This window comes from Myripristis murdjan, chromosome 7 (assembly GCF_902150065.1).
Source record: "Myripristis murdjan chromosome 7, fMyrMur1.1, whole genome shotgun sequence".
Classification (NCBI taxonomy): Eukaryota; Metazoa; Chordata; class Actinopteri; order Holocentriformes; family Holocentridae; genus Myripristis; species Myripristis murdjan.
Window position 1 is genome coordinate 18,046,711 of NC_043986.1, and position 21,484 is coordinate 18,068,194.

The following is a 21,484-nucleotide window of genomic DNA, read 5'->3' on the forward strand; positions in this document are numbered from 1 at the left end:
CATGCGAGGCCTCACAGATGTTTCTTATTCTTCCTTGCCTCTTGCTCTTATCCAATAAATGCCCTGTGTCTGTTTGATGGAAAAAGAGAAATTCTCAAATGCTAAACTGCATTAAGAAGTCAACTATTACAGTACAGAACACAATTTTAAACCAGGGGTTACTCACACTCACTTGTCTGTTTTCTTTTTTCTTTTTTCTTCACACCATTAACTGTGATGATTGCTTTTCATCTGAATTTGGGCCATATTTTTGCTCAAATAGCATGCAAAACTCAAATTGTCAAGAAAATGATTATCAAAATTCCTCTTCATTCTTCTCTTTCAGCAGCCTAGTGCAGATTCACCTGAAGCTCCTCAGGGCCAAAAAAGATGAACACTGACTCACTGATGAGTACTTTTGAGAAGACTTTTTAATTACTGAACACCAAAACTAGATATTTTGCTTAAACTGGGTGAAACAATTGAGAAAAACTAATAGCTTTCTGGTGCTGGTTATCTAATATAACTGTATAACCCCCATAGTGTCTGAAATATGGAAATGGATGCTGTCTTACTAAACAAAGAAACTGTTTTGATGCTGTTAAATTTCATATTGTATGTATTTTATACCTATAATTTTTTAGATTGGATTACTTAGTAGTCTTGTTTAGGGATCAGGACTGCTCTATACTGGGTTTTCTCCTTTGAAACAGTAACATGCCACTGCGCAAAACGCACCAGAAACTAGATAAGTTACTTTCAGAAATATTATGGCCTAGGATCCTCCTATAATGTTTTGAGAAGTGTCTTTTTAAAGTTATCTTGTATGGCATTCCTGCATAAAAGATGAGATACAGGAAGAACAAACAACCAAAGTCTCAGATCAGTTTCAAATGCGAGAATGAGATGCTCCATTTACATGGTTGGTGATTTTGCCCTTTTCAGAGTCTGTGCACACTGCTGCTATCAAGCATTAACATAAACTGTAGGTCTGATTAGATTCAGAGGAAAGGATTACTTGATCACCGTGACAAAATTAGCAAAATGTTCTGCAGTGGAAATCTGAGAATATGGATCTTTAAATCACGCCGCAGAGTCGCTATGCATCTGCAGAGAAGACTTGTGAGGAGCAGTAGGATATAAATGCATCCATTTAAAACCCTTTGAGAGAACATGCTGAAGGTCATTGCTCTCTGTTGGCTCCACCACAAGCTGCTGAGAGGATTATTAAGAAAGGCTGGTCAGGAGTAATGATCTCTCTTGGTTTTTCAGTTTCCATTACCCTCTTTGAGTACCTGAAGAAAATCAACACCAGAGGGCGCTGTTTTCTGTTGCCGCTCAGAGAGAAGCCTGTTTGTGGTGACGGAAAACATATACTGGGTGATGGCCTTTTCTCCAGGTGGAGGTGAGGCAGGTGTTCTCTTGTCTTGGCCTCCTGCCTCAGCACATGGCAAACCTCCCAAACTTCATGGTTTCCCCCCTTTTTTAACATTCTCGTATGGCCTGAAAAGCAAAACTTAGTCTTTCTCAACAGAACAGCACCAAAAGGAAGTGAATAAAGTGTTCTTGCAGAGGTTCTTGTGGTTCGTTGACTATTTTATACATTTAACAGCATGTCCAAATGTAGTCAAACCCATGAGAAAAAAGCCCTGTGTACATCTTGCATTAACATGTGACCTCTATGTCCAACCATGTCCAAAAAAAACAGATCTACAGTGATCTTGTAAAAACGTTTGTAAAAATGACCACTATAAAATTCAACAACCATGTTTCAAGTTTAGGAATATCGAGTATTACAGACACTGGGCCTAATTTAGTGGAGATATTTCTGCTCAAATGCAGGGACTGCGTGTGTTGATCGATAAAAATGTAAGGTACATTTAATTCATTCCCTGACAAATAGCCAGTGCACAGTTAGAGTTGTTACTGCATCATTAAAATCTTCTCATATTGGAAACTTATATCAGCAAAGTAAAGCTCCTTGATCACGCTGTACAAGAAAGAGTGAACAATAAGGCAGGCATGGGAAGAATTACTGTAAAAGATAATTATGCCGCAGGAAAGGGTGCAACAAGAACTTTTGGCTCATTGTGCATGTAAACTCCTATAATGTCTGAACACATCTGGAAGTGATGATGCACATAACCTCAGAGAGACAGTGATCCTGCTGACATGTGGAACGGTTTATCTATACCAGAGAGTATCGCTGCACACACTAATCCAGCTTGTTTGAGTTGTTATGTGTTGGATCCATAAATCTGCTTAATAAGGCGCTCATGTGCAACGTGCCCCTCGGTGACCTGGCTGGGACCAGAGTCTGTGTTTGATGCGTTAGAGGCTTGATAGCGCCACAAACACAGAATTGATGTCTGTAGCCTCTGGAGGCGGCAAAAGCACACACATTCTTTACTCAAGCAGAAGAAGTACTGCTTCAACTTCTTCACTCAAGTAAAAAGTACAAGTACAGAGGTGGAAGTAACTAATTACAATTACTCATGTCATTGTAACTGAGCTTTTTTATGCACTTGAACTTTCTGAGTATTTTTTTTTTTAAGTCAGTAATTTTACTTTTACTTCAGAACACATTTACTTGACTGTTGCACTCACTACATGTTAAATCATATCCATTACAGAAAACAAATGCCAGATTATGACAGATGTGGCAGATTATGGAACCTGGAATGACAATGAACGCTCAGTCAGCGGAGATGAGACGAAGAACCCAGTTCTATTTGTTGGTTCTACTTTTTTCCATTTCCAAAATTTCTAATAGAAGGTGCACGAATAAAAATTGCAGATGGATAATGGAAGCGAGGACCATTTCAGGGCCACTCCACTGGGATAAGTGTAATACCAGTGAGTTGGCCTGAGGGGTGAGAACTATGTAGACGCAGCCATCATATTATGGGCTTATTCCACATTTGTTAATAGAGTCTACAGGGTCCTCACTTCAATCAACCCTGGGCAGTTTTGCAGAATGCACCTTTAGAAGAATCGAGATTGAGCTGTGTTCTCTCATCCTGCATGGAAAAGATCACATCTAGTTTTTAGTTTCACTGAAGCAGATTTTTACAGCTGTACCTCTGCCTCTACTTCAGTCAAATATCAGTACAGCAACAGTACTTGTGCCTGAGTAGCTATTTGTTTTACTTCTCCACCGCTGGTAAAAAGTACTATTCCTACAACCCCTTTTTTGACAACCAGCTGTATCTGTTAATTGCTGCTCTGAATCTGCTTTGTTGCCAGTGTTGGCTGGCTCACTTTTTCATCCATGTCGCTGCTACTTCTCCCTGTCATGGACATCGCATTCACTAGACGCCGGCTGTTTTGTCTTGTTATGTCTGTCGTGCGGGAGATGCACGGATGGTTACACCAAGGAACCATCTTTTCTAGGCTATGTGTTACTGTCCCATTCATTTACGTTGAAGTCAGTCTTGGAAGGCGCTCAATGTAAAATAAAAATGACTGATGATTCCTCTTGAATGTATTAAAACTAAAGTAACAAGACTTTGAAAATGTAAGGAGTAGAAATGTGTGTTCAAATGTAGGGAGTAAAAGTAAAAAGTTGTCAGAGAAATAAATATTCAAAATACAGATACTTGAAAAAAAAAATCAACTTAAGTACAGTAACAAAGTATTTTTACTGCGTTACTTCCTCCTCCTCTGCTAAACTCAGAACAAAGCCAGTGTTTAGATTCAGTGCAAAGCTGTGATGAACAGCCTGTTGTCTGGTGTACTGCACTCCACATTTATTTTAGTCTTTTGTGTTTGCTGCCTCCGCCAAAAAAAAAAAAAAAAAAAAAAAAAAAAAAATCTATAATCAGTCTGGGAAATGTTCTGGTGAAAACTATGCATCTCTCCGTGTGTGTGTATGTGTGTGTGTGTGTGTGTGTGTGTTTCTCAAACACATATACCAAGTTAAGTGTCCAATTAGAATGCAACAAGGGTTTTAGTTGGATTGGTGACATTGGGACACGACTGAGCCTGTGTATGTGGGTGTCACAATGTCTGAGAAATGTGCGTGTATCTGCTGCAGCTGGATGCCTCCACTCCTCCCTGATGACTGTTTTGACAGTTCAGTAATAGCTCCCGTTGCCAGTCAAGGCAACCCTTCACTAGTGAAAGCAATTCCACTTGTGCTATTAAGAATAGAACTCTCCATTCACTGTAATTACATTCTTGAATCAAATCATTTTGAATCCCTTGGAACCCAGCCAAACCCCTGAAAACAAATAATCTGGATAGAGAAGTGCACGCTTTAATTGAAGCTCGGTGGGGTGTTTTGCCTGGCAGGAGGGCATCTTTTCAAGCATCAAGTGGCCCGTCCTGTAAATCTGTGTAATTTGTTGGAGAAATTCAGGAAATGTTGCATAAGCCCGAAGAAGACTGAACCAAACAAACACACCTAATTCTGTCAGCGGTAGTAGGAATGCCTATATGATTTTAAGTGTAAATATCTGTCTGGACTCAGGAGAGCAGTAATATTACATCAAAATATTATTAAAGTCTGGCGAACTAAACCTGTCCACTTCCAGCTATTCATATCATATGCTAGATAAGTGCTGGTTTTATGTATGTTCTTTTATGCCTCTGTTTTTAATACAATAGTGAGGCCTTATTTTAAGTAAAGCACTTGCAGTCCTATATTTTTTAGATTAAAAACGTTCAACAAATGGCATTAGGATGCTAAACTACACTAATCCAAATTCTGAAATGCTGTATACACCGAGGTTCACCTCTAAGTCATCTGCATGCTTACATAAGCAAGGTCATGTGCAGACCCACGGTGAATTGACATGCCCTCATGAAGTGATCACATTATGTCCTCTGTGTGTGTGGCAAACAATGAATCCTGACCCAGATGAGTGTGCTGTGTCAGAACAGGGAGCCAGATTAGAGGGATTTAAAAACAGAGAAATTGACAAAGCACCTGTTTTTTATCCTCGTGCTAATCTCCTAAAACCTAACTTTAACTCATCTCTCTGTGTAATGTCTGTGGTGCACTTTGTCTAAAAAAACAACTGGTCATGACAGACCATAACACACAGTCTTACTGCACATGGCCAAATAGCAGTGTGTTATATAAGTTTCGTGCAGGAGTATTTTTTTCATGTGGTTTGCTTGCACGCACCAGTGCATTTTAAAATACGGCTGGGGAATATTAATATCCTGATGTGAGACTAGATACCATCTTGGGTTTTGGATATCATAATATGGTAAAAGGGATGTCTTTTCCTGGTTTTAAAGTCCATATTACAGTAAAAGGATACAGTTTTCTGAACTTATTAGACTGTTGTAGCTGTTCTGTTATTCGCCTCTGCCTGCTTGGTCATCACATCCACGTCACTAATGATTGTTTATCTAAAATCTGTATGTAAATATCTTGTGAAAGCACCAAGTCATCCTACAATATCTGCAAAGTACTGACATCAAGGTATTCAGTGAAAGGTATTGTATTTGGTTTTGGCCATTACTTACAGCCTTACTTTAAATGTTTTATTCAATTTTATTTCATTTTATGTAAAAGCTCACTCTATTAAGATTGTACAGTGCTCATGCTCATGACGTTTAAATATATACAGTAAAGATGGCCATGCCTCTGAGTCATAAGAATTTCTCCTGAGTCCTTGAGAGTTAAAGGTGAAACTCAAATGTTGTTAATGAGCTGCTTCAGTTCTGTCCTGTCCCATTTCTACCCACTTCTGAATGACTTATTTCTGCCTTTCTGGTTTTTAATTTACTCACAAGTTGTACTAGAACCTTCTCAGGCTTGACAGCAGTCATGTTTTAATTAAGGATTTGGTAATAACCAAAGGCCCCTCCTCTAATGGCTTCCTCTTTTTTGTGAGGTGTAAAAGCAAGAACTACGGTTACTGACAACATCTATGTGACATTATATCAGGGATTACATCTAATCCTATCCAATCTCATTGCAATCCTTGGTCCTAGCCAGTGTTTGCATCAGGATTAAACCACATCTTATAACATTATATAGATGCATGGACTTCGAGAGATTGATTTGTTTCCTTCGAGGCCGCTGTTTGTCTCAACCAGGATTTGAATATCCCTTCATCTGCAGCCGCCCATATGCTATCTCTGGTTTTTCATGTCACTGACCTAATGTTCTCATCCCAAATACTTATGTTCTGTCATGGCGTTATATGCGAATTCTTATCTTAATATCTTTCATCTCCGGTTTTGCTTTGTGTAATTCTGTCATTTGAAGCATGTTACGCTGAATCAACAAAACAAAACTATGCATGCCGGAATAATATGCGTCAGATTCGCTTGAAGTACGTGTCACTTCAGTTCAGATTTTGCGATGGTGTTTGTTCCTCAGTGTTCAAAGAGTTGTGCTGTGTTTGATCAAAGAGATCCTGTCTTTGAGGAGCAGTCCAATAGGTGTTTACTTTGGTTTGTTGACATTCCTGATTTCTGTACTGTGCTATTTGCCAGATAAGCAAGGGCAGTGACAGTGTCATTATTGTTTGGCGCCGGATTAGCGCAACAGGTTTATATGAGATATGTATATGGATGATGGATCACAGCAGGATGTGCTCCTGTTTTCTGCCAGATAAGATATTTAAATTTTTTGCTGAGAGGTATGGCTTCTGGCCAGAGGCATTCATTGCTTTACTCATTGTATCATAATATCTCTTTTGTAAATATGATGGCATAACTGGAGTATCCCACCCTATTCAAATATATGCATTTACTTCAAATTATTTCTTTTAAAATCCACTTTCACCAGGACATACAACTGATGTAAAGGGACTGAATCATTTATTAAGAACATAGGGAACAAAAGTTTTAGGAGTTGGGTAAAGTTTTCTGTGCCGTATGTTCAAGTTACATCTTATCAAAAAATGAGGGTTAAGTGATCTTCAGCTGTTGCAGTACTAGTGTCTATCTCTACCACACTAATTACAGACCACGTCAACTCAACTTGGATACACAAACTGAATTTACTAGAGTCATAAACCCACAGAACTTTCCATTGCTTTTAATCCTTGTTAAACAGTTTCTGTGAAAAGCCAGCCAGCTTCACTGCTGGCTCACGCTAGAAAGATCCCCCAGAGTAGTGCAGCACCTGAGTACATAGCAAAAGTTATTAACTGATTTTTAGGACTGATAATGGCTCTACCGTGATTTAGCAATGTCAGTACTCTGGGGATAATAAACCAAAGTTGAAACTTTCATTTCTCATCTCAGACAACTACTGGTCAAATGACAGGGAAGAGCAGAAGTACAACAGAAGATATTGCTTTTTCCCCCCACTTTCTTCAGAGGGCTTTTTAACCATGGCTGGCAAAAGCTGGGAAAGAGAGATGGAATTTTTTTTTTCCTTTACTGGGTATACACTCTAGTGGGGATGATTTATTTTCATGTTTCACTGCTAATTCCTGAGTAAGGAGTTTTGATTTGTCCTGAGTTCTCCCACTCCCACTGCAAAGCGGGCTGGTCCATGTCAGCCTTCAGACACCCGTTCTGTTCATCTATCACTGGCTCTATGAATGCTACATGCTTATTGCTTATTTTGAGTGGGTCTCTGGGGCCGGTGGAAGGGGAAAAAATGGAGGAGAAGCTGCTGGGGTCATAGGCGGCGATTGGGATGACTTGTGGTCTGGGCTGTTTGCAGCAGCTGCAGCGACACGGAGTCAGGTAGAGGTATATGAGGATAAGGACCATGGTCACCACACAGCCCAGTAACGTCGTGTAGCCCGTGTTGAACGATTCAGCTAAAGGAAGCACCACAGTCACATTGACCTCACGGGTTGCATTCAGCATCTGTTTAATATCCACGGCCGTGCATACATACAGACCTGAGTCATTGACCTTGGCTGCAGAGATCTCCAAGGTGCCATTAGGGAACAGCCTAATTAGTGTGTCATTAATGCCGGTCTGGGTGATGTATCCTTTGCTGGGGGAGAGCCATGTAAATGAGAGGTCTGCGCCACTGAGGGACGTTTGGCAGTCTAGACGCACCTTTTCTCCCTCAGACACCACAACAGTTGAAAGAAACACAGTCACAGGCAGCGAGACGGCTTTTCCCACAGTGCAGTTCTGGAAGAAGCGGTTGTGTCGGAGGAAGCGGATGGAGGCACGGGGCTCCCCGTAGATGGTGCAGGTGTGCTCATCCATGAAGTCTTTCAGTGAATCATAGTCCCTCATTTGCCAGTGCCAGAACACGCTGTACATGGAGCACTCACAGATCAGAGAGTTATTGTGGAGGAACAACCCCTTCTGCACCAACCCTGGCAGGGCTTTCACATCCTCCCATGGCAGAGTAGTCATGCGGTTGGAGGAAAGGTCCAGCATGGTCAGGAAAGGGTGACTGTGGTCTTGGATGGAGAAGAATGGGAATTCTGTGATCTGGTTTAAGCTGAAGTAAGCCTTTTTTAAGCTGCTCAGACCATTCAACGTGCCACCTTCCACATGTGTGATCTTGTTGTTGAAGAGAAGAAGCTCCTCCAGCCTCCACAGCCCCTGAAAGTAGTGCTGCTCCACCACGCGCAGCCTGTTGGAAGACAGGTCGATGTGTCTGAGGCTGGAGGCATTCTGAAACACTGCATGGCCCAAGGCACTGAGCTGATTGTGGGCCATTCGGAGGTTTTCCAGTCTGGGCATCCCGTTGAAGCTGCCTGGACCCAGCCAGGACAGATGGTTGTAGCTGAGATCCAGAGAAACAGATGAGGAGGGCAGGGATTGAGGTAGTTTGGTCAGAGCACTGGAGCTGCAGCTCACCATGTCAGATGTACAGAGGCACATGGAGGGGCAGATCTCTTCAGAGCCATGGAGAAGGAGACAGAAGACCAGAAAAGGGCCTGGATATATTCCAAAGGTCATTTTCCTGCACATCGTTTCCTTACAGATTTATTATCCCTCTCACTCTCCCTGGTTTGGATGAAAATCAAATGAAAAACAGTGTGATCACATTGTAAAACGATTTCTTCTTCATTTGATTTGGATTGGACACACAATGCACAGAATATGATTGTAGGGTTATATGGGAACCTTTGGGAACTAAGGACAAATATGAAAAATAGTTCCAAGCTAGCCTTAAATTCCTTCACCCATGAGAAAAATCTCATAATCCAGCTCTCACATTCATTTATGCAAAGCTACATGTCTGCTTTAATTTAGAAATATTAAAGATTAGTTATATGGATCTTAGAAAAGAGCCGAGTCAACTCAGTATTTAGGGATATCGCTATGAATACAGAAGAAATATGACACATTTTTCAGGCACTGCCATCATCCTCCGCTAAGACGGAAGCACTTAAATACATTAGGAGAACTTAGAGTGATGCAACAGTTTAAAAGTGTGAATAGAGGAAAATATTTTACCTCAAAATATTTGTTCCTTTCTGTTATTCGATGACTAAAACTTTGTTTTCACAGATGGATTCAGTCAGAGTTCCCAGTGCTGAGTCATAAGTCATGAATCTGCAGGGAAAAAAGGGGAAAAGTTCATACCATTTCCAGACAAATGAGCAATACAGCTCTCTTGGTTAATTTCAGTCTTAAAAAATGCATCCAAACCACAAAGTCCACAGCTGAGAATCAACATGCGTCTCTTACGAGTGTTTTTTTTTTCCTCTCAAAGCTGTATTCCATTAATGAATTCACTCATCATTGCTGTCTAACGCTGATCTGCTTCTTAGGTCCACCTCCCATTATATTGCATTCCTATTCCTTTAGTCTGTCCTTTTTTTTCTCAGCCAAGTTTGAGGTCTCCCACTGGCTTTCCTCCTGCCCCAAATGAGAGTGTCGCTTGACAAACATCCCGCAGTGCTTTGCAGTGTATAACAAACGCCAGAGAGCTCACTTAATCTCCCACAATCCCCTCCTCCTCCTCCTGTGTCATTTAGAGACCAGCCTTGTGTCTCCCTCTCTCATCATTAAATAATGATGGTGGCTTCCCATCCGCCTCTTTTTCTCTCTATCTCTCTCTCCCACTCTCTTTTATCAATATCTCAATTACAATATCGGTATTAAAATGCTTGTATCTGGGCTACTAACAGATTAGTAGAAGCTGGGTGCTTTCCTCTTGAATATGACATTTATTATCCGATAACTTCACCAATAATCCCGAAAGTTGGCTAATCACTTTTTGCCTTTTGTAGCTCTGTCGCCATTTTTACATATTTCTGTAAATGGCTCCATTCCTGTGTCCTCTCCTCACTGCATGAATTCGGCAATCCCTCTTCATCCCTCTGTATGCTTTGTGAGCCTCTACAGAATATGCCTCCTTCCATGCTCTCTTACAAGAGCTGTGTCGCTCTCTCCCTACCTGCTTCCCTCCTTTCCTTATCGTTTCTATTTTAGTGGGGTCGGCTGGATGCATATTACCGGTTTCTCTAACCTTTACATTTCTTTCTCGCTCTCTCTGTGTGTCTCCTTTCTTTCTGAGCCCCCAACATCCTCCCTTCCCCTTCGCTCTAAGTTTGACTGGATAGATGCTGTCCATGCTGTTTGGTCATGGTGGTCCTGACAGCTCTGATTTCTGTCACAGTGAATTAGTTTTGCCTCCCAGAAGCCGCCTCCTCGCTGCTACCCCCAACCCTCCCTATAAGTGCTCGCGGCTTTGACTGACTCCCACTCATTCACTCTGCCAGGACACAAAGCCAGTTCCCTATGGACTCGGCTAGTTGGAGGAGGTTCACTCTATAAAGGTGGGCTGATCGGAGCAGGGGTGGAGACCACAGACAGGTGGAGACAGGAGACTGAAGGGAACGTCAGGTGAAAGTGCCATTAAGCTCTTGGTCTGAGTCCAGTGTATCCTCTCCCAGTGGTTGAAAGTGGGATTAAGGAGAGGAAAACAATCTTGGATGCAGAAAGAGCTCGCTAGCACCATATTGGATATGGAATTACACACAATCTTGTCCCCAGGCTAGTCATCATTGGCTAGAACATGTAAGAAATATATACGCCCACACTTTAACATATGAGATGTGCTTTAAAAGGATTCTAAACAGACCCTCCTTGTGGGTGTTATGTTTATGTGGGCTTACATCATGGTTGAATTGGCCCCAAAGTGATTTGTCTTTTTTTTTTTTTTTTCCCTGCAAATCGAACTATGTTCCATTATAAAGCAAACCTATATCCTTGTAGCATTTGAAATATTCATGTTTCATCAGCTATTCATGACTTTACTATTCATACGTATTGCATACCATTCTAATTTACATATTGTTGAACTGGCTCCTCGGACTGTATATATGTCTAAGTCCCTAATTGCCGATGGTCCACAGACGACCTTCACAGCAGCGTGTTCAACTGCATAAGCTTGTGGTGATTCAGTACATTTCATTCTAAACAATACGTGTCTACTTTGTATGGCATTTGAAACTGTAGATGGAATCAATGCCAGCATGTATATATGAATACAGAGAAAATCTGTTGTCATGAATATGTCAGCAGCTTGGATTTTTCTTTAGCCACAATATAATTGTGCAACGAACACGGTCGTTTCTTCAGGCAAGCCTTGTTGTTGTGCTGCTGTTGACATGAGATGAAGGTTTTAGGGCCGGCCTCATTATTTATAGTATTGGCTTTCATTCTGTAAAACATCCACCATTTTTGGGAGCAATCATTTGTCATTGTCAGCGTCCTCAGAGATCAATTCAATCAAAACGTGAAAAGGGAAACAAGATGAAGAGCTCGTCGAGTTTTTGTGTAGACTTTAATAGCGTGGCAATTATTTTTGCTCCTTTCAGCTGATTGTCTCCAAGCAGACAATAAAAGTCTGCATGAATACAGCAGAGTGAGGTGTACTGGAATCTCGGTGACCACAAAATCTTTCCCTCCCAATCTCTCTCTCTCTCCCTCCCTCTCCCTCTTTCTCTCTGTCTGTCTCTTCTGCCTCTCCCTTGCTATGTAGCTATGTCTTTCCGTGTGTCTCTGTTTGTGTCTGCATGTCTCTATGTGTTTGTTGACAGATTGGACTGTGTGGCCTCAGCATGCTGCTCTGTGAAATCCCTAATCTAACCAGTATCTGGGAATCCTGTCTATCAAGCTGCTTTGCAAATCCTGCCTTCTCCTTCGCATATATTTGATTAGACTCAGCGTATGCAAACTAGGCCTGTCAAATCAGCCAGGTTCAGAGTGGACCTCAAAGCTTAAACCCTGACCCTGCTGCATCCTGCCCCCAGCAGAAAGTGATTTTCTCTTTACCATCTGCTGCAGAGAGGGGGGAAAAACCACACAGCAGCATAGGAAAGTGTCTGCTCTTATCTTGCCCTTGAGAAGCAGTGAAGCTCACTAAGAGCCGATTCTGTAAAGCCTTGTATTCTCGAATGCACCAGGAATATTTGTTGAGTTGAACGTTAAAGCTGTGGGTTTAGAATTACATTTACGGCTGTCTGCATCGCACAGTGTAAAGGCTCGCTCCTCTACAATCATTCTAATATCAGAGTGTATTTTAACAGTGCCCACCATAGTTTATTAATTTGGTCGATGAATGACTCATTTCATTGCAAATGTTATTATAGCTGTATTCATAAGCTGATTAGTGTCCAGTTTATTGTTGTAGAAATGTCTGCTGTGTTGCTGTCATATTTTCGTTTAAATCAAACAGACCTATGTGATTTGATGTAAAATGCTGCGAGACAGGCAGTGGTTTGGAATGATTTTAAAATTAAACTGTGGCTGGAGACAGAGATATAAATGAGGCTGAGCTCTAAAATATTGAGTAAGCGTTTGACAGAATGACAAGAGGGAGGCGACACAAGAGTAGACCTCTCTGTCGGACTACTGTACTTGAACGGCCAACATTACTGTCAACAGCTCTGTAAACACCTCCTCATTGTGTGAGAGCTTAAGTGCTTGTATAGCCTCTGCCTGCCAATTATGAACCATTGAACCCAGGCATACGCATCATGTATTTATTCTGCGTTTCAACAGCTTTGTGTTAGCATGGCTGGTAGCCAGACTCTTAAACATGGATGAGTCAGTGCCTGGATGAAGGTTGAGAGAATTGAGTTTGATTTTTTATTTTTTTTTATTCTTCTCCCTGAGTGAGTTTGAAGTCTGGATGAGCTCTGTGATGAAAAGGAATTTTTCAGACAGTCGAAGATTGTTTGCTTGTCATGAGGAGCTGCTCAGCTGCTCAGCACATTCTGTATTCATAGAGAAAGAAGTGTTTCATTTGAGAATGTCTTACCCAAAGCCATGCTAGTGCACTGGTGATTTCTTTTTAAATTTTTCTTTTCAAATGTGGCATAATGTAAGGTATGCACAGCGCTCAAAAACACTAGTGGCATCTTGTTCATTTGGAGCTGTTCTCCCATCAATCTGTGCAGTGGATCCAGTCTAATTAGACTGTAAAGAGACAAGCACACCATCTAGTGGTTTAAGGATCAACTGGAATGACAAACCATCCTGTGCACCCTCTCCTGTGTAACAACAACAACAACAACAACAACAACAATAATAATACTGATGATGATGATACTACTACTACTACTAGTACTACTACTACTACTACTACTACTACTACTAATAATAATAATAATAATAAGGTGGACAGAGCCTTTACCATCAGGCTTTGGAGAACCTGCCAGAGGAAATAAAGGCTGTCAGTGTTTTCTTTTTTTAAATCATACTTTTATTTTGAAAGCTATCCTAATTTCATTTGAGTTATCTGAATGTTGTTCTATTAATTTAACTATTACAGTTACTATTTTTATTAACTATTTTGAAATGTACTCTAAATAAATTCTTCTCCTTCTCCTTCTTCTTCTTATTTTTTGTTCAATAACAGAAAGGGCCAAGAATAAATAACAAAAACGAAAAATTAAAAAAAAAAAACAACAACAACAACATAAAAACAATATGAATAAAATGAATCAAAGACAAATTTAAATGAACCATTGGAGACCACAAACAGGCTCCTATTACAATATTATTGTTAGAAAAGTAGAAACTGTTCCATAGAAGCGTCTTAACATTTCCTCATTCATTGTCTTTACCTCTTTATTCCTGTTCAAGGTCAGAGGAGGGGCACAGGAGCCTGTCCCAGCATGCATCGGCTGGACGGCAGGGAAACAGCCCAGACAGGTCTTTGACAGGGCCAGCACAGACAGACACACAAACGCACTGACATCTATTGGCATTTTAAAGTCTCCGCTCCGTCTGAGTTGCCAGGCGGGAGAAAACCAGAGCAACTCTTAATATGAGCTCCTCAAAGAAATGTCTAACTGAGGCAAAATCTCCATCTTCATGTTTGCATGTGCAGATGTTTAGCAGCTGTGATTACTTTGCTCATCAGCAGACAGAAAGCCATCAAGGCTATCTGTTTATTTAGATTGCAGGTGCGTGTCTTCATGCATTTCAGTATACAGCGAGACGTGTGCAGATAGGACGGCTAATGTATTTGTGGTGTGAACATTCCCTTGTTTCCACAGTCCACGGTCTCTGTTGATTGTTAACGGATTTCAATTAGGACCCACAGGAGTTAATATGACTGCTTGCTGTTTACCCTTTCCTTCTTCCTTTGATGGGAGCCAATTATGCATGAGTAGCAGTAGGTGACTGCTGGACGCTGGTAATGGCTGCGCCTCTCCCTTTGTGTTCACATTACTGAAGGATATGGCTTGTGAAATGAGATCACTACTGACTACTGTGCTATCAGTGATTGTGCAATAAAACATTATGGGCCAGAACACAGTAAATTGCGTGACTTGACTGTGGGGTGGCATACTGTCTCATCTTCTCCCTCTTCTATGTCTTCTCCACTCATCTGCTTCCTTTCCTCTCTTCCCTATCATCTTTTTGTTCCTCTCCCCTCCTCTCATGGCTTCTCGCCTTCTTCCTTGTCCACCCAGTAAGCCTCCCCATGCCTCTTGCCTGCTCTCCTCTTATCTTCCTCTTCTCTTCTGCCGTTTATCCTCTCAGTTCTTATCTCCCCCCCACATCACTTCTTTACTCTACTTCTCCCCGTCTTTCATCTCCTGCCCTGTGGTTATCAAAAGAGACAGGCCATGAGCCACCTATCTAGCCTCTTTTCTTTCCATATCACTTGTGGTAGATCAAAATATCTCAGAAAATCCATTAAGTCCCAATCAATAAGGATTAAGGATACATAATATAGGAATTTCATACTGTCACAGCCATAAAATTAATAATTATTTCATGACTCTGAGGAATCCATCGCTCCTATGCCGTATGAAATACCTGATTGCATGTGCTTGCAGTATGTGTGTGCCCATGCTCATATATGCACCAGAGGTTGAATTTAACTCTGCATGGGGCGTGCTGCTCTTTAAAATACGCACCAAACTGAAAGAGAGAGAGGGAACGGCAGATGGTTGTTTATGTTTTATAAGTGCGTTAGAATAGATCTTATAGAGAGACAGTGAGTAGAGAATTACAGTGCTGTTTATCTCACATAGTTGAGAAACAGGAACAGTAGCAGCTCATGTGCAGCGGTCCTCTGACAGTAGCCTACCCTTCATTTGAAATAGGCCAATGGATCTCCTCAGCCAGCTGTCTGCGCCACCTGAGCCATGCCGCTGTTGCTGTGTTGCCGCGCTCTCTGCTGAGACAGACACGGGGGGACATGAGAGGTGATGAGCAGTTAGCAGTTCCATCAAGGATCTCCGGGGCCATCCTCGGAAAATGAAACCATCTCTGAACAGGTAACTCAATTTAACTCCTGGCCGCCTTCTCCAAAGCTACAAGCACAAATACTTTCCCAGCTGATGAGATGAGGTAACAGAGCATGGCCAGAGTCACTGAGTGCAACAGGAGAGGCCCACTCCAACCAAATTGCCTGGACATGGTCAAGGGAGGCTTTTCCAGCCTATAAACGGGGAAGCAGGGACTGGGGAGCTGAAAGGTTTGAGTTTTTTTTTCCTTTTCCTTTTCAATCAATGAAATAGACTGGCTTTAATCACGGAGCTATTGAGTGCTGAAGCCAGCAAAATGGAGAGTTGGTCTTCTGGAACCATAGCCAACTTCGCCCCCTCTGCTTCAAAGGTACGCAAGGGGAAATACTGTATTTGTATTGCAGCAGATGAAGTACCATGAAGGTAAAAATATACTTATTCAGTCCGCTTCGGATGTTATCAAAGCTATATATTAAAGGATATATAAAAGAACACTTTATCTGACTCCAGAATACAGCAGCTTCACCTTTAGCCCACAGGAAAGTTGAATTTGGGAACTCTGATTTTGGCGGAATTGAAAACAAGTGGGTTCAGTTACATGGTTAGATTACATTAAACCTATGAAACAGATCTTCACATTTGGTCAATTAGACAGATTAGCTCCAGAGAGGGGGAGGTGTCATTCGCTCAGTGCTCATTAGGAGTCACTCTTATTAGACCATTTCATAATTGTTCTCCAGCTAAATTATATAATGATCACATTGACCTTTCCACAGTTCTGCTTAGTAGTTTGAATTCGTGCATTCGGGAAAGTCAATTTAACGAGTGCAATTTAATGTGTGGCTCAATAATGCTATCTTCTACTCTATTATTAATCACAATAAAAAAGTTAGCTCTGTTAATTATTGCAAATGTGTTACAATGAAAATGCCAATGTGGTTTGAAAGCCCCAAGGTATTTCATAGCAAGTGATGTATTGTCTGTGCTTCTGGAGGAACTCACAGTAAAATGTCTCCTTAAAGTCAGCCACAACAGCTGATAGGTGTTAGATGGAGTGTGTTCCCTTTCGGTGAAGTGCTGTGGAATTATGCTCTGGATACTTGTCTGTATGAGTCCATTAGATCACATTAGGTGAAACTTTAATATTCTCTGTGGGGAAATTGGGTCATTACACCCTTATGTCTGAGGGAAGCGCTATGCATGGGTGTTGGCATCTTACATCTACTGTTCCAGGCTTAGATGACATTGGGGTGTCTTAAATTATACAGGGTGGCAGAGAGTGAGAGTCTTCCAACCACAGAGCCTGAGTTCCCAGCCAAAGTGTCCTTGAGCACAACGCTGTATCCCTACAGGCAGCTGGGGTGCTGTTGCCTGTGCTCTGACCTGCTTGTAGAGGCGAGCCATCAAAAAGACAATTTCTCTTTCAAGGATCAATATAATATCACAAAAATAGAGGGGTTTGCATTGATCACATCTGTTGATTCACATTGATCATTCACTCTAAACATTAAGTCTACTAAAAAAAAAAATAATAATAAAATGCAAAGGAAAACTGATGTGGTACCCCAAGTTCCAAAACAGAGGAGCCAGCATATATCATGCCGTTGTCAGCCGCACACTGTGAAAGTGGGGCTGAAGATGAAAAGGAGAAAGAAGGGGATGAAGAAAGAGAATTGAGCAAAACTGATCATAGCCTGCAGAGAGCCGCCATTAAGCTCACCAAATAACATTATCCGAGTTTCAATAAGAATGTGCCCATCAAGTTGTGAATACAGACAACGCTGCTTCCTCTCCTTGCTGCTGTAGCTGCACCAGGTGCAACATGTTTTTGCAATCCAATCTGGCTACAAGGCCATGAGGAGACTTTACTTATTGCTTAGATCCCAGAACAAATCATAAGCCCGGCAAATATCAGGGCTGGGCTGCCTGGGGGAGTGGCTGCAGGCTCGAGGGTGTAGATGTGTTTTGTTGTTTGAGTGATTACACAGTGATTACCACCCGCTGCGCACTGTTGTGCTGTGTGTGCGCTGCGGCACAAGGGCACTTGGGGGATTTATGCTGTTCTTCATTATCAAAATTTAAATAGCTGTGCTGATAAAGTCTATCCAAAATGAAACCATATTTCAATAGATAACTTCCCCCTGCAAAGCCTAACGCTCATCACAGGCCAAAGCTAATGAGAGATAAGGAAACTAAGATAAGGCGGTTTGGGCTTGGGGGGTTGTTCCTTTTCTGCATTGTTTACTAAGTACTAAGGTACCAGAATGGTTGTAGAAGAGCTAAATGCATGCTTCCATTTATTCCACTAGACAGTGCGTATCACTAGTGAGAAGTATGGTTGGTTTGGATAAAATAGGAGGGGAAGGGGTACCGTAGAATAGAAGTGGGAGCCCATCTGTCAGTGCAGTCTGGCTGAAGTTGGCCCTTGCCTCTCTGTTTTGATTATTTCCTTATCTCTCTTTCACTGGCTGCTGGTGAGTAACAGTGACCTGCTGGATTGCTTCCTAGACCATATTTCTCGGGCTGACTCCGGCACTGCCATCCATTCTTGAGGTCAGAGGATTTATTCTGGGGTTTACAAATCTCGCAAACACCCAAAGAATCACTGCTCAATGAACAAAAGCAAAACTCGATGAAATAAACTGCCATGTTGAGAAGTCACCGTTCAAGGGTTTGAAAGCAGTGAGGAGTGAGTGAACGCTGAATGGGTTTTGTGGTTAATTGCCAGCAAGGTGTGACAGGGCCTGGCCTTAATTTAGGTGTAAACCAAACAGCAATTCAAGAGATTTTTTTTTCCTTTCTCAGAACGAATGATACAGAGACCGAAAAGACATGACAGCTGAACTATAAAAGTATTTTAAAATCACTTGTTTTGTTTTGTTTTTAACAGGAAGGTAAAAACCAGACATGCATTTAAATGATAACGTTACCATGAATTTTATTTTTGCCATCTGCCATATTGCCATCCTTAACAATTTTGCCATAACATGTGTCAGCATGCGTGAGGTCTAGTTGATTTGATGATTAAGTGAAACATCTGCAGTCAGTTTATGCGCTTGCATTTCTGCACACAAACATGACTTTGCAGAGTCATCTGGACTTTCCTGAAATGCATTACACAAACAAAAAACTTAAGGCATGCACACATGTACATACAGATGCCCTTCACCAAACACTCTCTCTTTGCCTTGTTACTGCTGATTTTTCCTTGCCTGGATTGTGCTCTGTCCCGCAAGTAAACAGTGTCTTTGAAGTATTCCCCCCATGTTAATAGCCCTTGCACCTTTAATGATGAGGCAACGGACAAGGCCTGGGAGAAATATGAGCTCAGCAAGGTCACGGCAGACAAGGTTCCATCTGTCTCTCTGCAGCCTCGGTGGATCCCAGGCCCTTACATTACATTACCGTGGCCCCGGGGCAGGAAAAATGGATCATCAATCAGATTTAGGGAGACTCTGGCCAGTGCTGTCATTTCTAAGCTGAATAACACTGGTTTCTTCTTCCGTCAACTATCACAGGTAAATTCATAATGGCTAGTGATGTTAAACTGTCTCGTATATGGCGTCGCCGAGCCCAGACCTTCAGAGAGCTTCACATCACATTACATCACAGCGGCATGCCTCGCCACACCGCTCTGCAGCAGTGCTGGGTGTCTGGAGGAAATACTCCAGTTGCTGCAGTGAAACAGCAGGTATGCCGTGAATGGGTCCTATGGCAAAGACAAAATAAAGCAGTGATAGCATGTTTGTATTATATAAGAGCAGACTTTTCACCGAGGACTGTATTATTGAGAGTGATTCCCTGTGACGGTCATGAAGTTAAAAGTTGTCGGAAACTCAATGGCCATTCACTTTGCTCCCACTTCAGAAATGAGACACCGTTTAAAACAGGATCCGTCATGCCTTTAGTACAGCCTCTCTGTCGCTCTCCGCTCTCTGTCTTTTACTCATTCACACTTACACACACACAAACACACATGTATACACTCTCCTGTGATGGACATGGGCTTCTTTGTTGCGGCTGACACAGTAGACAGTGGAGTAAATGACAGGCCTCCATGGTCACACAGCACTGCTTATAATGAGCCTGTAATCCATTAGATAGCCCATAAACAGTGTGGATTTCTCATGAGCCTCAAATGGGGGAAGACAGCCAAACAGCACCCAGGGGTGGATATTACCATAAAGAAATATGCTCGAAAAGGAGCAGTCGAGCACGGGTGGGTCACTGCTACTCAAACCTCAGCGCTCCGTTGGTGGAACTTTGCATAAGATGTTTGAAAATTAAAGGGTGGGAGAAATCCCACTCTTGCTGATTTCTGTCATCTTCTTTTCACGCTGGTTTTCCAGGCCCTACAATCCTGGCTGTCGTCTTATCAGCCTTGCCCACCTATGAAGCCTCTTCTTAAGCAGCTCCTGCGCGAGCAAATGTCACGTTTGTCTGCCAGTGTAAATTTGCTTATCTTATACAGAAAGGAGTCTCTGAGAGGGAACAGGTTGTCTCCACAATACAGGGCCTTAAGGGATCTTTTGAAACCCAGTTCTTTTCTACTCAGCATCCTTATAATGTGACACAAATCCCTGTGGCAGAGGAATGTTTTCCCCATCCACAGGTTTGCTTTAGGTACATTAGTTGTATTTTTCTTACTGTGTACGTGTTGCATTCAAGCACAGCTGAGGAGCAGCAGGGAAACCCTGGCTTATACCCCTGGCTGGGTGTTTGAAGACCTTGGCCACGTCCCAAGAAGCAAGCGGGTGGCCGGGCCTAGCGTGCTGTGCTCCTGTAGGCTTTGAACCCGATTCCTCTAAATCCACGCATTGTTATTCACCTGGAACTAGCTGTTTGGTTGCCTTCCAATCCCAAACAGCACTATAGCAGGTTTGCTCTGTGCACCTCCCAATTTGCAGCTCCGCCTAGCCATGGTTGTTTTATTTTTTCTCCCTACATCACATCACAATTTTATACTGTGTCCAAATCTCCCTGTAGAATTCCCTCCCTCTGCACATAGTATGATAGTGTGCCTTTTTCTCTCTGGCAAGGTGAGTGTCATCAAATGATCATTTAATAAAAGAAGGATGGCATGGAAAAGACAAGAGAATGCCCCAGGTAGAGAACCTCCCTCTGATGAGGATTAGTTTTATCCTGAATATGCAAATGACATTGATTAAGCCATAGACAGCACCTCCCCTGTTTCTGTGTGGCATTTCTTTCCTCCAGGTAATCTTTAGAGAGCATACTACAGCGCAGCCTTGGGAGACATTGCCATTAGTTGAAGATGAACTGCCTTTAATCCTGATCATCATTTGCAGCTAATAGAAACAGGGGTAGTGGCAGAATACATACGCATGTCATTGAACAACTGGTGTTTGTTTTTTTTCTGCTTGCTGATTTGCATGATAAGTAACATGCTTCTAGATATTCCTATAGCTCCATGGCTGCCTCTTCCAGCTCATGACTATACAGCCTTATCATCTTCCCATGCTGGGATTTTTAATGTCTTAATCCCTCAGCATATTGCAGGAGATTATCTTTCTAAAATTAACTAGCCCCTTGAGACTGCAGAGATAGCAGCTGCTTTTTTGTCACTTGGCGAGTTTTCAACAAACAAAGTAGCTTATTGCAAACGGGAGCGCGTGCTCACATTAGCTTTTTTTTTTTTTTTTTTTTTTTTTTAAGGCTATGAGATTATAACACTATTATGCTGCTTCCACTGCCGCTTGATGGCATTCATGTAAAGGGAACGTTTGAATACAGGTTAGAGGATTCTTCAGGAGAAAATCCTTTCTTTTTTTGTAAAGGCGGCTTGGCAGCACATGTGCTCCACATGTCGCTGCTGTACTGGGAAATAAAACATGGAGGAATTCTTAAAGGCTGCCAATCCCACTTCAACCCCT

General features: G+C 42.0%; 1 protein-coding gene across 1 annotated transcript; it reads right to left on the bottom strand.

Annotated features, from left to right (window-relative positions):
- Nucleotides 1-6,740: 6,740 nt before the first annotated feature.
- LOC115361405 (amphoterin-induced protein 3) lies at nt 6,741-9,795 on the bottom strand. Its single transcript, XM_030054771.1, has 3 exons — nt 9,562-9,795; nt 9,328-9,426; nt 6,741-8,874 (listed from the first exon to the last, which is right to left on the bottom strand). The coding sequence occupies exon 3, from the start codon at nt 8,836-8,838 to the stop codon at nt 7,363-7,365; it is 1,476 nt and encodes a 491-aa protein (XP_029910631.1). The 5' UTR covers nt 8,839-8,874; nt 9,328-9,426; nt 9,562-9,795; the 3' UTR covers nt 6,741-7,362.
- Between the last annotated feature and the right edge of the window lie 11,689 nt (nt 9,796-21,484).